Source organism: Delphinus delphis, chromosome 3 (genome assembly GCF_949987515.2).
Source record: "Delphinus delphis chromosome 3, mDelDel1.2, whole genome shotgun sequence".
In the NCBI taxonomy this organism is placed as follows: Eukaryota; Metazoa; Chordata; class Mammalia; order Artiodactyla; family Delphinidae; genus Delphinus; species Delphinus delphis.
Window position 1 is genome coordinate 121,038,785 of NC_082685.1, and position 16,219 is coordinate 121,055,003.

General features: G+C 41.3%; 2 protein-coding genes across 4 annotated transcripts in view; one reads left to right on the top strand and one right to left on the bottom strand.

Moving 5' to 3' along the window:
• Window positions 1–9,007, bottom strand: part of NLN (neurolysin) — a 99,874-nt gene extending 90,867 nt beyond the window's left edge. For both annotated transcript variants that reach the window (XM_060009413.1, XM_060009414.1), the window contains exon 1: window positions 8,848–9,007. In XM_060009413.1, the coding sequence (XP_059865396.1) occupies window positions 8,848–8,888 (41 nt within the window). In that variant the 5' untranslated portion in view covers window positions 8,889–9,007. The remainder of the gene's footprint in view (window positions 1–8,847) is intronic.
• Window positions 9,008–9,087: 80 nt separating this feature from the next.
• Window positions 9,088–16,219, top strand: part of SGTB (small glutamine rich tetratricopeptide repeat co-chaperone beta) — a 47,810-nt gene continuing 40,678 nt past the window's right edge. Inside the window, exons 1-2 of one of the 2 annotated variants that reach the window (XM_060009421.1) lie at window positions 9,088–9,347; window positions 10,490–10,611. In XM_060009421.1, coding sequence (XP_059865404.1) covers window positions 10,512–10,611 — 100 coding nt within the window. In that variant the 5' untranslated portion in view covers window positions 9,088–9,347; window positions 10,490–10,511. The remainder of the gene's footprint in view (window positions 9,348–10,489; window positions 10,612–16,219) is intronic. The other variant, XM_060009420.1, reaches the window with a different exon arrangement.

Genomic DNA, 16,219 nt, shown 5'->3' on the forward strand with positions numbered 1-16,219 from the left:
TTATGTGGTCCATATTTATTTTTTTTTGCGGTACGCGAGCCTCTCACTACTGTGGCCTCTCCCGCTGCGGAGCACAGGCTCTGGATGCGCAGGCTCAGCGGCCATGGCTTATGGGCCTAGCCGCTCCGCGGCATGTGGGATCTTCCTGGACCGGGGCACGAACCCGTGTCCCCTGCATCGGCAGGCGGACTCTCAACCACTGCGTCACCAGGGAAGCCCTGATGTGGACCATTTTTAAAGTCGTTATTGAATTCGTTACAATACTGTTTCTGTTTTATGTTTTGATTCTTTGGCCCTGAGGCGTGTGGGATCTTAGCTCCCCTACCAGGGATCGAACCCGCACCCTCTGCTTTGGAAGGTGAAATCTTAACCACTGGACTGCCAGGGAAGTCCCTGCAGATTCTCTTTCCCTTTTTTTTTTTTTTTTTTTGGTGTAAATCTCTACATACTGAGCTTTGTTCTTTTTCCAGCTTTATTGAGCTATAATTCCCATATAACATTGTATAAATTTAAGGTGTAGTACATTCTCTTTCTTGGAGTCATTTCATTAGTTTTTAGCATGTTTGCCTTGGACACTCAACTTACTCAATGTGCCTATTTCTAAATTCAGGTAAACAGTCTGAGGGGAAGAGAACTCCCTCCCCTGGTCTTCACACGTCCAAATCCTACCACCCTTCCAGGACCAATTATGACCTTGCCGCTTCCTTTAATCCTGAAAATAATCTCTCCTTCCTCTGAACTCCCATATCAATTTCTCTATTACTCTCTGTGGTACTTATCACCCTCCATCTTGTATTATAATTATTTATGTATGTGCCTTATCACCCTTACTAGCCTGTACTGCCTTGGTCTTTTAAGAAAGATCAGAATAAGAAATTGCCCATACAAAGTCTACTTATGCATTTACTATGTAAGTATTATTGAGGCTATTATTCATTGCATTCACTCAATTTCCCCTGTATAATGCAGCCACATGATAAATTTATCTCATGAACAGTACCAGGAAAAACTCTGTTTCTGATAATTTTTAATGGTATGTTTTCCCTTTGCCTTTACTGCCAGAAAGTTAACAGTTCTGAACCCAGTTAAAAGAATTAGACTGACTCTAATGTTTAAACTTTTTTTTGCCTAATATTCTTTTCCCTTGATTAATTTTAAGGTGTATTTTTAAGGTAAACAATCACAAATTAATTATGGTAAAGAGGGGGAGTACAAAGTAAATTTCAACAAGCAAATATTGGGCTGGCCAATATTTGTGACATGAGTGAATGAAGATTTGAAAGTTATGTATAGGTTTCAATCAACCACATTCTACTATCCATCATTTCTGTAACTTTACAATTTTTCAGTGTCATTAAAAACATTTTGATGAGCTGTTATACATCTTACTGAGTCGCCTTGGTCCTTTTTGCCATTCTAAGCAAGTTTTTTTTGTTTTTACTTCCCTTCAGTTTCTTTTGTGCAGTTATGGGAGTATAGTACTTATAGCACAGGGTCTAGATCTAGTAGAGCAGGAATGAGATGTGTTCCAGTATATGAATCCACCATCATGGCTTTTTTGGGTTCTCCTGGGTACTTCTTCCACCAAGCAGGGCAAGCTGCATGTCATTACCTTCCTGGTCTGTACAACAAGTTAAGTATTTTGGCTTTTCTCAGGATTATACTCTGCTTAATGTCATGTGTTTCCCCAGTACCAAGTAACTCCCAGGTCATACAAGTCCAGAGAGTCTGGTTTCTCTGCCCTGGGCTGACCCCACACCCACTCATGAGAAGTTCACCTTTGTTAACTTCTCATCTTGGTTGCTTCTGACCCAGTACTTCAGAAACTAGCACCTCTTTCAACTTCTTTCATATCCAGGTTGACAATGTAGAATGAGCTTTGCTATTAATATATTAATGTATATTAATATACAGAGTATTCATTAATTAGACTATTACTCTACAGATCCACCAACTGGTCTGTAAGGCACCAAGTCACTATTTGAATGTCCTCAGTGGTGACAAGGGAATATGACAAAGATCATGTCTTTTAACATATGGCTTCTCTTCTGCCTCATATCACCTAGTATATACTCAAAATTCCTGTGAGTCTGTTGGTTAGGTTAGCTTCCTACTGCACTCTACTCTGTAATTTTTTATTACACGACTAGATCTAAATTAATACTTAGACATAAATTTCCTCTTGCAACTTTTTTTTTTGCATAAAGAAATTCACAATGAGCTATTTCCTATAGGGTTTGAAATATTTACTTCCCACTAGAAGTTATACTGTCATTGTCAATATAAAAATGCCAAATCTAGGCCTATACTCCTTAGATATCAGGAATGAATGCTGAATTTTCAGTTATTACCACTGATGACATCTTTTCATCCATCCAGTCACTACATATGGTTGTTAAGCAACTACTCTGGGAACAACACCATGCTAAATGCTGGAGGTACAGACATGAACAACAAAAAAAAAACAGGCTCCTGATCTCAGAAAACTTGTGAACTACTGTGGAAGACAAACACTATTAATAATAATGTGTATGCTACGGAATTACTTACAGTATTCAGAGGGATCAAATTTAGTAGGAGTCAGGCAAGTTGACCCTGAGGAAGTGCAAACTAAGCTGATATTAACAGCATCTATCCCAATCTGTTTTAGAGATATGTTTGATTACTTTCTGAGTCCTTAAACAGAGTAAGGGCATGAACCCTTGTGGACAGGGATAATTTGTCATGTCCACAGCTCCATTCTCAGAGTTAGCTCAGTGGCTGGCATAGGTAAAATACACTATAAATATGTACCTTTGAATGGAAATCAAATGAAACGTATCTAGAATATATAAATAGTACTTAAATTCAATATGAAAAAAATAAACAAGCAAATAAGAAAATGGGCAAAAGACACTAACAGGCATAAAATACAAATAGCATATAAACATGAAAACAGCTCAAACGCATTAGTAAACACAGCAATACATAAAAAACCAAGAGGTACCATTTTACAACCTTGGATTGGTAAAAGGCCTGACAACACCAAGAATTGCTAAGGATGGAGGATCAATGGCTACTCATGAAGGATATACGGCGAGAGGGAGTAAATTAGCATCACCACTTTGGAAAAGAATTGGACATCATTTGGTAAAGTTGAGAATGTACATATGTCCTACAAACCCAGCAATTTTTCTTAGGTCTTCCCCTTGCACATATGTATCAGGAGAAAATACAAGAATATTCATAGCAGTATTGCTTATAATAGCAAATAACTGGGAACAACCCACTGAAAAGAAAATGGATAATAAATTTTGGAATGGTCACACAAGGAAAGACCTAACAACCGAAAAAATGAACCACAGCCATGTCAAACTAGTTCCATCATGTGAAACTAAACCATATATTGCTTAGGGAAACATGCATTTGTGATAACATTTTTTTTTTGGGGGGGGGGTACGCGGGCCTCTCACTGTTGTGGCCTCTCCCGTTGCGGAGCACAGGCTCTGGACGTGCAGGCTCAGCGGCCATGGCTCACAGGCCCAGCTGCTCCGCGGCATGTGGGATCTTCCCGGACCGGGGCACGAACCCGTGTCCCCTGCATCGGCAGGTGGATTTTAAACCACTGCGCCACCAGGGAAGCCCTATAATAAGTTTTAAGTTGAATGACAAGTATTAGCTAGGCTGTGGAAAGGTAGGGGAAGAGAAGCATACTCCAAATAAGATATTAACATGTGTTAATTTAACGCCAGGAGATGAGGATATGAATTCTCTGTCTGAAACATTGAGTTAAGAGAAGCCGGGAGAGCTAAGTCATGGTCAGACTGTATAGGGCATTATAAACCATATGAAAGAGTTTTGATTTTATCCTAAGATTCATGGCAATCAAAAGAAGAATTTTAAACTGGAGTGTGACACATCACATTTGCGTTTCATAAAGATCTCTGTTTTCATAAGGAAAGTATATTAGTAGGAAGCAAAAATTGAGGCTGAGACTGATGATAAAGATTTGGATTATAGCGGTGGTACCTCGAATAGAGAAAAGAGAAAGAATTTGAAGACTTGGGAGTTGACGGAAACGTTACAGAGAGAAGGCCAGGAACAGCTCCAAGGCTTCTGACTTGGGTAACTGGTGACATTCACTGAGACAGAGGACAATAGCAAAAGAGAGGATTTACAAGGGAATGCTGTATAGTTTAGAATAAGGTGGTGCTGAGATTAAACAATAACTTAACAGGTGCTCAGTAAATATTTGTAAAATGAAAAAGTGACTGAATATGAGACCTCCAAAAAAGCTGTACAACTGGTAGTTGGAATCTACTATCATTCATTTTCTTCTCGTTTACATAAATAATTTGTGTTTCTTTATGCTGTGTCTTGCTAGAAAATTCCTATGAGGATGTGAAAGCTGTATAAATATATAATTTTCAGTGTTAGAATGATAAGATCTAACAATGTAGCCTTATAGTATACATGTCATGCTTTGTGGCAAGCAGCCGTCGACTGTTTCAGTCCCTACAACCCTGTCTACAATGTGAGGCAGAAAAAGAATTTTCTCTTGGTCTTGACAGCAAGTAAGATTAGGTATCAAAGATACCAGCTAAGTGTGTCTAAGAAATAAAGAGGGTGCCCTTTTGAACGCTAAGCAGGAGGTATAGATAATCTCAGAGTAGGTGGAAAAGGACAGGGTCTTCCAAAATAAGCTATGGTAAGTCAGAAATCCATATTTTGCAAGCTGGACTTTCTCTTAGCTGCAGTTTCTGTGTTGATTTCCTTTTTGTTTCACTTAATAAGAAGAAAAAGTCTTTCAAAAATATGTCAGTCTTGGGGCTTCCCTGGTGGTGCAGTGGTTGAGAGTTAGCCTGCCGATGCAGGGGGCACGGGTTTGTGCCCTGGTCCGCGAAGATCCCGCATGCCGCGGAGCGGCTGAGCCCATGAGCCAAGGCCGCTGAGCCTGCGCGTCCGGAGCCTGTGCTCCGCAACGGGAGAGGCCACAACAGTAAGAGGCCCGCGTATGGCAAAAAAAAAAAAAAAAAAAAAAGGAATTCAAGAGAAATCCGAGAAATTGGGTGATTTAATTAGGGTCACAAGGTTAGTTGAACAGCAAGTACAATTCAATCTTCAGATCCCCAGTCTACTTATTCCCAAGAAATTGGCTAAATACCCCCATCAATGATCCTGGCTGCAAAGCTAGATTTGGGAAACGAGTATACAGCAACTATAACAACAGGAAAACCCAAGAGAAATCATAAGCCGGTTGAGTAAAAACCTAGTTACTCATATAACACTAAAATGAATTCCCACATGTCAAAGGAAACAGGAAATCAGGAGTACATAGAGGGCCTTCCATGTGGTCGGTCAAGTACTGACTCCTTTAGGAAGATACAGATTTTGAAACAGAGATTCTGCGATTAAGTCACTCACAAGAACCATGGGTGGATGACTACTACTACTGTAGAGTATGTTGATTGACTGCAATATATGCCCTTAAGTAACAAAATAGTTAATATATTTATGGTAGATTGCTAGCTTCTAAAAAAGTAATAATTGTACAGCTTTTTACATTTATTTTCTTCCATGCATAAACAAAGAATATGCATAACACATACCAGTGGTTCTCAAAATGTGGTCTGCAATCCTATGGGGAGTGGTTCTTGAGACCATTTCAAGGAGTATGTGAGGTTGAAAGTATTTCATAAAAATACTAAGACATTATTTACCTTTTTCACTTGGTTGACGTCTGCACTGATGGTGAAAAGCAATGGTAGATAAAACTGTTGGCACCTTAGAACAAATCAAGGCAATGACACCAAACTGTCCTAGTAGTCATTATATTCTTCACTGTCACTCCCTCATGCTAAAAATAATATAAATTCCACTTTAGAATGTCCTTGATGAGACAGTAAAAATTGTTAATTTTATTAAATCTCAATCATTAAATATATGTGTGGCAAAGTAGGCATAAAGTGCACCGGCTGAATACAATGGTTGTCCAGAGAATTTGGTTGTGCAAATTAAAAGCACTTGTGCAATTGACTGAATTGTGAACTGAAATAGCTGCTTTTCTCATGGAACACCATTTATACTTGAAAAAATGACTGACAGACAAACCATGGTTACTCAGACTTAAGTGTTTTGCAGAAATCCTCTCAAAAATGTAACATAGTAAGGCTGTCACTTCAAGGAAAACAACTGATAGTATTTGTTACCGATGATAAAATTTCAGCTTTCAAATGAAAATTAGAATTTTGAAAAAGTGTATCTGCCACCATGAGCTTGCCAGCTTTCTAGTATTTGAAGACTTTTATGATGGGATGATGATATTAAGGAATATGATTATTTGATAATGTAAAATATGTCAACATTAGGAAGCTATGTATAACACAGTGAGCCACTATTTTCCAAATGAATAGTGTTTGATATTACAAAATCATGCATAGGTAAGAGACTCATTACAAGTGTAAAACAGACCTATGGATTTTAACGTTAACAGTAAGAAAAAGTACGTTGATAGTTTCATATTTCACATTGCAACCATTCTTATAAAAACTACACCTTGTCAAACTTTGATGTGATATCAAAGAACACCCATGATTATCTAAAACGTCTATTAAAATTAAAATACTTTTCTTTTCCAACTACATATGACAGGTGGGATTTTCTTCATCTTCTTAAACCAAAACGAACCAGTGCAACAGAATAAACATGTTAGCAGATGTAAGAATCCAGCTACCTTCTATTAAGTCATATATTTGTTTTGCAAAAACGCAAAACAATGCCACTCCTAGGATGGTTCTTATTTAAAAATAAAATAAATAAAACAAGTGTTGATGAAGATGTGGAAAAACTGGAACTCTTGTTCTTTGCCAATAGCTGCCAATACAACTGCTGTGGAAAACAGTAAGGTGGTTCCTCAAAAATTAAACAAAGAATTATCCTGTGATCTAGTAATCCCCCTTCTAGGTACCTATCCCAGAGAATTGAAATTAGAGACTTAAACAGAAATGTGCATGCCAATGATCATAGCAGCATTACTCAAAGTAGCCAAAAGGTGGAAACAACCCAAAGTCCATGGATGAATGAGTGGACAAATAAAATGTGGTATATCCATACAACAGAATACGACTCAGCCTTAAAAAAGAAGGAAATTCCGACACATGCTACAACACAGATGAAGCTTAAAGACATTATGCTAAGTGAAATAAGCCAGTCTCAGAAGAACAGATATTGTAAGATTCCCCTAGTATCAAGTACCTAAAATAGTCGAATTCAAAGAGACAGAAAGAATAGTGGTTACCAGGTACTGGAAGAGGGGATAATGAGGAGTTTCAGTTTGGGATGATGAAAAAGTTCTGGAGATGGATAGTGGTAATGATTACATAACAATGTGAATGTACTTAATGCCACTGAATTGTGCACTTAAAATGATTAAAACGGTAAATTTTATGTATATTTTACCACAATTAAAAATAAAAACCCAAAGGAAAAAAATCCACAATACCATCTTCTCACTGACTGTTTTGGAGATGTTTTGTAAAATAGTTATTTTTTGTTCAAAATGTTATTTATGCATGTAATGAATTTATTACTGTTTTAAAAATAAACTAATAAATACTTAAAAAATCTCCCTGGTTTCATTTCTAATATGGTAAATAAGGAAAGATATAACCCACATAAACAGAAGCTCTTAGGTCCTCAGTAATTTTTGAGTGGTAAAGAGGTCCTGAGACTAAAAAGTTTGAGAACTACTGTCAAATATGAAATTTATTCTCTCTTCTCACACCTGCGTTATAGGAAGGTATATATTTCTTCATTTGTTGGTATAGCTTCATTTGAGAGCTATACCACTTGCAGCCTGAACACTAAAAGGACAGTCTGAAATATGGTCAAAATCATCACACTAACTCTTTATGATCACTACTGTCCCCAGATGCGCCAAAACGGTAAGGACTGAGTAGCCTAAAGCTCCACACAGATGAGTGGCAACGTACAACAGAAAACTGTTAAAAAGCTTACAGGCTGATTGCTAGGTTCTAAAGGTTTTATAAGGATCTAGCAAGAAACACATATTTCCCTTTTTCTGTTGGTTCTTCATTCAGATTTTCAGTTCAAAGCTAGATTTGGGAATGCGGGTGGTAGTGGCATTGTTTCTGAAAACCATTCCATCCAGCGCATCCGTGCAAAGAATTTAATTCTCTCACCATGTTGCTACTGGTCTATGGCACAGGGGTGTGGCGAGGGCGCTAAGGAAGCAGTCCAAAACAGCAGCTGGGGCTGCACCAAACCGTGTCCAAGCAATCATTTCCTCCATTTGGGGCCAAGTCAGTTAGCCCCGGCCAGAGGCCGAATGTTTTATGGTAAGTAAATAAAAAGGAAATTAGAAAGCATGGACGGAAATAAGCAGCAAAACCATAGCGGCTGCATCTTGTGCGAGTGTTAAACGATGTGTATGTTAACGATGTGCATGAGGGGTAAATGAGAATTGTTATTCGAGTCTACAGCTGCCGGCACTGTTAACGACAGGTCTGCAGTTCTGGATGGGGACGAAAGTCAAATGATTTTCTTATCCCTACCATCTTTCTGCATTCGTTTTGGGCTGGGCCTGGGACCAGTCTCACTGCTTGCAGCTGAGGCAGTCCCAAACAAAGGGGAATGGACGCCCTCTCAAGGGAGCGGATGAAGAAAAGGTGGCCCCAAGTTCCCGCGCCAGGTGTCCCTCGGGGTAGACCATGCGGACTGTGGGAAGGGAGGGTTCCAGGAGCGTCGGAGGGGTGCTGTTTGTAAAGGCTGGGCGGAGGCGCCTGGCAGTGACGGGGCGGAAGACCCCGCTCTGCCCAAGGTCAAGGTTAACACGCGCACGGGAGGTACCTGTGGAGGCTTCGCACAGCCGAAAAGCACTGGGCTATCATGGGAACGCCGAAAGGCGACGGCGGCTGAGGGAGCGCTGTCCTCCGGTTTGGGGGTGAGGGATTCGGGACGCCGGGAAGCCGCACGGCGGCCTAGCAGAAGAGACAAGAGCGGCGGCGGCGGCGGCAAGCTCCTCCTGAACCCTCCCACGTGCGTCAGCCCCAAGCCGGCGCCCACTTCAGCCCCGCCCCGGCCCCGCCCCGCCCCGCGCCCGCTCCGCGTCCCGCCCTGTGCGTCTTGCACCGCCCCGGGGGCGGTTCTGGCGAGGCTCCTCAGCTGGGTTGAAGCGCACAGCTGGGTGGGCTAAGGGGCGGCGGCGGTTTGGGAGCTGGGGAAGTTTGGGCCACCGCTCGCAGCGCTGCGCTTCGAAGCCAGGCTCAAGCCCGGAGAATCAGCGGGGCGGCGGACCGACTTACCGACGCCCTCGGGCCCGCTGCCACCGTCTCGCGTCCTCTTCCCTGGTAAGGGGCTTCTGTATGGGAGGGGTCCGTCTCCCGCCGCCCCAGACCGGGCCTGCACCGCGCACCCGCAGCAAACCCCGTCAGGGCCAAGGCGAGGCCTGGGTACCGAAGGGAGGGAGATGGAGGTCGATGTGCTCTGGGGAGAGGAAGGGGGAGAAGCCCGGAGGAGGTTGCCCTTCTCCATTTCCCCTCGCACCCCCGCTCCCCTCCCCCCCCCACCAGTCTTTTTTCACCCTTCTGCCCTGGGGCCTTATTTAGTACTTGCAACCCCATGGCCTATTGGCTGGGCTCGCTTTTAAAATAAGCACACAAATAATAAACGTCCTAGTGGTGGGTACCACACCCTGGCTTTGAATTAGGGAACCTGGGGAGCAGATGGATGATTCGATTTATTGGAAATAAGCCATTAATGCATGATGGCCCTGCGCCACTGTTTGGATGCGATAGTATTCCATGTGAATGAACATGACCCAGAGCTTCCAGTTTGTCCACGAGAGCACAGCTACTGCAGAGAGCATTGGTCGGTTTGTAGTATCCATCGACTTAGGCAATGATTTTCTGACATGTCTTGATTAAATAGAAATGCCATTTTTATTAAAAATGACACCCAATGGCTGAACAACCTTTCCCTAATATATTTTCTCATCACATAACTGTCTCCACCTACAAAAGTAGGTGGAGTGTAAATTGTGCATACATTTGAAAAAAATCTCATGAAACAGAGGAAAATACTCAGCGTGGATCAGCTTCTGAGTCAGCAGTATGAAATCTCCCTCAACTTAGTACTAAAGCCTTTTGGGGACTTCTATATCTGCATCTATACCCCTGTCCTTTTCTGGATCTGTACCATATAAACTGTTAAGATACAGTGAACTATTCAGTGAGAATTTAAGCTATGTTGTACATGTTTTGAGAAAGATTTTACTTTTGCAAGTTTTAACATAACCTAATATTACTGGGTGTAAATGAAAATGTCATACATTAGCATATCTATACTTTATGCTCTCTTGACTCTTTAAAAAGAAAGAAGTGAAGATAATACAGACTTTTTACTTTTAATGTAATTTATGACCCTTGTGATTTATAATCTTCAATGATTCTTTAAAATTACTTATTTCAGTGTTTTCCTTTTTCTTATCAAGGAAAAGTGTTTAAACTTTAAAAATGTCATCCATCAAGCACCTAGTTTATGCAGTTATTCGTTTCTTACGGGAACAAAGTCAGATGGATGCTTATACTTCAGATGAGCAAGAGAGTTTGGAAGGTAGGTACCTGTTCTCTATGTTCATTTGTGTTATAATTATAAATAAAGACTAAAATAGCTATAAGCTATTTTTGTTGTATCAAAATCAGAACATTCTGTAGATTTTTCAAGGAGAGAGACCTTACAATAAGGTTATGGTGTTTTCATTCTCTGAGGCTTGTTTTGTGTTTTACAATTAACAACAAGAGGACTATTGTTTTTTATTTATTTAAAAAATTATTTTATTTTATTTATTTTTGGCTGCATTGGGTCTTGGTTGCTGCACGTGGGCCTTTGGCGAGTGGGGGCTACTCTTCGTTGCAGTGCGCTGGCTTCTCATTGCGGTGGCTTCTTTTGTTGTGGAGCACGGGCACTAGGGCACGCAGGCTTCAGTAGTTTTGGCTCGTGGGCTCAGTAGTCGTGGCTTGCGGGCTCCAGAGCACAGGCTCAGCAGTTGTGGCGCGCGGGCTTAGTTGCTCCGTCACATGTGGGATCTTCCCAGACCAGGGTTCGAACCCATTTCCCCTGCATTGGCAGGTGGATTCTTAACCACTGCGCCACCAGGGAAGCCCAACTATTGTTTATTTATTGAACAACTATTATGTGTCAGAACTATGCTATTCATATTGTAGGGAAATTTTTCTCCACAGTAACTGTTAAGTTAGTTATTATCCACATTCAACAGATAAGTAAATGAAAGCAGATAAAGTAATATAACACAGCTAATATGTGACAAAGCTGAGATTTAAATCCTGGTTCTTACTTTGAAGATCTTGTTGTCTTTTCCTAATAGGAAAGCATCCAGTTTAGAGTCAATATATGAAAACACCTTGGTCATCATAAAAGCACTATGCAAGTCTAATAATTATATCACTATTAAGCTCTGATAACTTCCTCTTGGAGGACTTGAAATAAGAGGATTTTACCCTTATCTATGTTAGCTTTAAATATTAGATTCAGTAATCTGTAAAGTTGAGCAGGACTTGGATGATAGCATTGCATGTTTCCTTGACACCATCTTTTCTGCTTCATGTTTATGCATTAGAAAATTTAAATTCAGTATAGCCATAACAAGATAGAATTCTGCAGCTGGGCTTGTGGAGGTTCAATGAGCCCAGCTTCCTTGTGGCCTAAAGATTTAATTATTGCAATGAGACAGTACATTTGAGAGAATTTAATAAAAGTACAATTAGAATTGCCCATCTCGAGCTGTTTCTTGTCTAAAGGGGACACATCTATTAATTTCAACAAGTACTTCCCTTGTGAATATGCTTTTAGGAAGTTGGGATGAAAATTGGGCATTTGCTCTAAATCTGCTTGCAATCTGGTGAGATTATCTTTCCAGGTGGCAGTGAGAGGAGCTGGTGACACACAGTTGGAGATTGCAATCAGTCCATTAGGGTCTTTTTGTCCTCCTCGATGGTTAGACTATGTGAAGATAAAGGCGGTTAGACTATGTGAAGATAAAGGCGACTGGTTATCTAAGGAAAATGTTGTTTATGGTGCTCTGTAGCAAACAGATAAATGGAATCATTTAATAAAAGATGTTTTTTTCCTCATCAAAGGCAGTATAATACTTTTAAGGGCCAGAAAGAAAATTGAGAGTTTTTTAAAAACCAAGATGTTGTGTCCTATTTTTAGGATGGTATTTGGCCAAAACTATGTGCCTTCAGTTGTGTGTTATATATGGCATTCAGAAGTGGTGCCAATTGTTTTTGACCAGCCCCTATTTTTGACTCTCTGAGTCTAATTTAATTGAACATGAAATCATGTCGAAATGTCTGCCCACCTTCTAGACATTTAAAAAAGCCCTAGGAGGACTTCCCTGGTGGCGCAGTGGTTAAGAATCCGCCTACCAGTGCAGGGGACACAGGTTCGAGCCCTGGTCCAGGAAGATCCCACATGCCGAGGAGCAGCTAAGCCTGTGTGCCACAACTACTGAGCCTGCGCTCTAGAGCCTGCGTGCCACAACTACTGAGCCCATGTGCCACAACTACTGAAGCCCGCATGCCCTAGTGCCCGTACTCCGCAACAAGAGAAGCTACTGCAACGAGAAGCCTGTGCACCGCAAGGAAGACTAGCCCCTGCTCGTTGCAACTAGAGAAAGCCTGCGTGCAGCAGTGAAGATCCAACGCAGCCAAAAGTAAATAAATAAATAATAAATAAAATAAAAAAGCCCTAGGAGAGGAGCCTAAGTTCTCATACCAGCTTTACCACTACAGTGAAGCTGATGTATTATCAGCTTTGAGCCTTGTCATCAGGTTATGTCACTCACTCCTAATTATTGTCATCTGCTGACATCTGCTTCATGTTTTGACTATCGTGGCTCCTGCGCACTGTCTCTCTGGCAGTACTCCTATCTTAATTCTTGGCAGTTGTAATACATTCATACCTGATTCTTCCAGTTCTCTCCCACTTGGTTTCTTGACCTTCTGTACTCCAGTGATCTCAACCACTTTCACTTGCTTGGTCATACCCTAGACCAGTGGTTCTCAATTTGGGGCGATTTTGTATTATCTGGAGGTATTTTGGTTGTTACGACTGGGGGGCTGGTATTATTGACATCTAGTTGGTAGAGGCCGTGGATGCTGCTAAAGATACTACAAGTGCTCAGGACAGTCCTGAACAGTAAAGAATTGTCTAGTCCAAAATGTCAGTAGTTGCTGAGGTTGAGAAACTCTTCCCTAGACCTTGTTATTGTTATCCTCCCTAATCTCTATCTTAAACATTTCACTTCTGCTGCCTGTCTTTCCAGCTCACTCCCTATAGAATCCCTACCCCAACAATTCTTTGACCTACCAATACCTCCAAGCTATTGATCCCTTACCTTTTCACACCCCTATTCTTACCCAGCTTAAATTCCATTGTTGATCATTATAATCATTCTGGTGTATATGGCTCCCTTTCTTGTAAAACCCAGCCTTGTTTGAATCCAGCTCTCCACCTACTCTATGCCCATATCCATGTGACTTTGTATAGATGGAATGAAACACCCAGCTTTACTGACTAGTCCCACTTTGAGTTCATGATCGTGAGCCTCAAGTGGACCTTTAATGCTGCCCTCTGTTCCAAGTTCATTCATATTTTTGCTCTCTAGATGAGCACTTTAACACTTTCTCATGCCTTCTCAAAACCCCAAACCTCCTCCCCCGTACTCACTTTTTGTTAATGACCTTGGTTCTTACTCCATCAAGAAAATTGAAGTAATAAGAAAACAACTTCCACAGACTCTCTCTGCCCCATCTACCCACCTACCAGCATCTGTACTCACATACTCTGCCTGTCTGCCTGTCTAACTATTACCATATACTATGGATTAAATATTTGTGTCCTCCCAAAATTCGTATGTTGAAACCTGATGCCCAGTGTGATGGTATTAAGAGGTGGGGTCCTCATGACTGGGATTAGTGCCCTTATGAAAGAGACCCCAGAGAGCTCCCTCACTCTTTCTACCATGTGAGGACACAACAAGAAGGTGCTGTCTGTGAACCAGAAAGCAGGTCCTTACCAGATGTTGAGTCTGCTGGCACCTTGATCTTGCACTTCCCAGTCTCCAGAACTATCAGCCACCCAGTCTATGGTATTCTGTCATAGAAGCCCAGGCTAAGATACCATAGATGAACTATCCATTGTCCTTTCTAACTGAAACCCCTCTACTCGCAGACTGGATTCTATCCTGTCTCACCTACTCCAGTCTCTCACTCTAGTTATTTTACCCTCCTTGTCTTACATGAGCAAATTTTCAATCTCTTCTAGATCATTTCCATCAGAATATAAACTTTCTCCCTTCTTAAAAATTCAAAAACAACAATTAATTACTCTTGCCATACTACTACCTACCCCTCCCCCCACTGAAATATTGCCTGCTTTTTTTGTCTCTTGCTGGAAAGCTCTTTGAAAGAATTGTCTGTACTTGCTTTCTGCAATTCCTCTCCTGTCCTTCCTTCCTTCCTAATATTTATTTATTTATTTATTTTTTGGCTGTGTCGTGTCTTAGTTGCAGCATGCGCGATCTTTTGTTGTGGCGTGTGGGCTCTTCGTTGTGGCTCGCAGGCTTTTCTCTAGTTGTGGCATGTGGGCTCCAGAGCTCGTGGCGCATGGGCTCAGTAGTTGCAGTGCGTAGGCTTAGTTGCCCTGTGGCATGTGGGATCTTAGTTCCCCAACCAGGGATCGAGCCCGTATCCCCTGCATTGGAAGGCAGATTCTTAACCACTGGACCACCAAGGGAAGTCCCATCTCCTACTCTTTCTTAAGCACTCCAGATAGGCCTTTGCCTCCATCTCTCCACTCATACTGTTCTCATCAAGGTCATCAGCAATTTCTGTCTTAGGTAGTTCAATGGTCAGTTTTCAGTCTTCATCTGATTTATTAGCTGCCTCTGATAAAGCTCCACCCATATACTTTATTTATTTATTTATTTATTTATTCACTTGGCTTCCAGGATACCTCATGCTCTCTTGGTTTTCTTCTAATCTCATTGTTTGCTCTTTCTCTGTTTCCTTTGCTTGTTCCTCTTGTTTTCCCTCACCTGGAATATCCAGGGTCCAGTACTTGATCTTCTTCTCTTCATTATCTGCATTCACTTTTTTGATGATACAGTTAAGCTTCTTGGCCTTAAATGTTCTTTTTTATATGCTGATATCTCTCAAATGTATATGCTGATATCTCAAATGTATACTCTCAGGTCAGACCTTTCTTCTGAACTCCAGGCTTCTATATCTAACTGCCTACTAGCTATCTCCACTTATATGTCTAACAGGCACCTCAAGTTGAACATTTCCAAGACTGAACTCCTGATCCTCCCACCCAAAATCTGTTCTATTCCACAACTTCCCCAACTCAGTTGATGACAACTTCATCTTTTCAGTTGCTCTGGCCAAAAGTTTTGTTATCATTCTGGACTCTTGTCTTTCTCTTAGACTCTGCATCTAACTGTTCAATAAATCTTGTTGGCTGTGACTTCAAAGGATATCTTGACTTTTTCCCACTTCCACTGATATTACCCCTGGATAGAACTAAGTATTTATTTTACTGTGATGGCCTCTAACTGGTCTCTCTGCTTCTATAATTGCTGCTTCATTGACTTTTCTAAATGCAGCAACCAGTGATCCTTTAAAACAAACTGTGTCAGATTCCATCATTTTTCCACTCAAAATCTTACAGTGACTCTTCATGTTACTCAGTCATTGTTTAAAGGATCTATATAATTTGGACTTCTGTGATGTGTTGTTCACAGACTCCTCCTCTTTCTCATTCGACTTTAGTCAAATTAGCTTCCTCACTCTGAATGCACCAAATGAAATGCACCAAATGCTCTTTCCTAAAGGCGCTTGCTCCAGTTGTTTTCTCTGCCTGGAATGTTCTTCCCCCAGATAACGGTAATATCCCCATCTCCTTCAAGTCCTCTTTTCTGAATGAGGCCTTCCCTGAGCATGCCATTAAATCTGCAGCCTGCGTCCCTGCTCTGCTCCCCACGCTCCCATCCTCTTCACCCTGTTCTACTTTGTATAGTATATTGTTTACAGTCTGCCTCTCCATCCCCCACTGCAATGGCAGCCCCAAGCAGTCAGGAATCTTTTCTGTTTTATTCACTGTTATATACAAAGCTCCTAGAAAAGTGCCTGACACA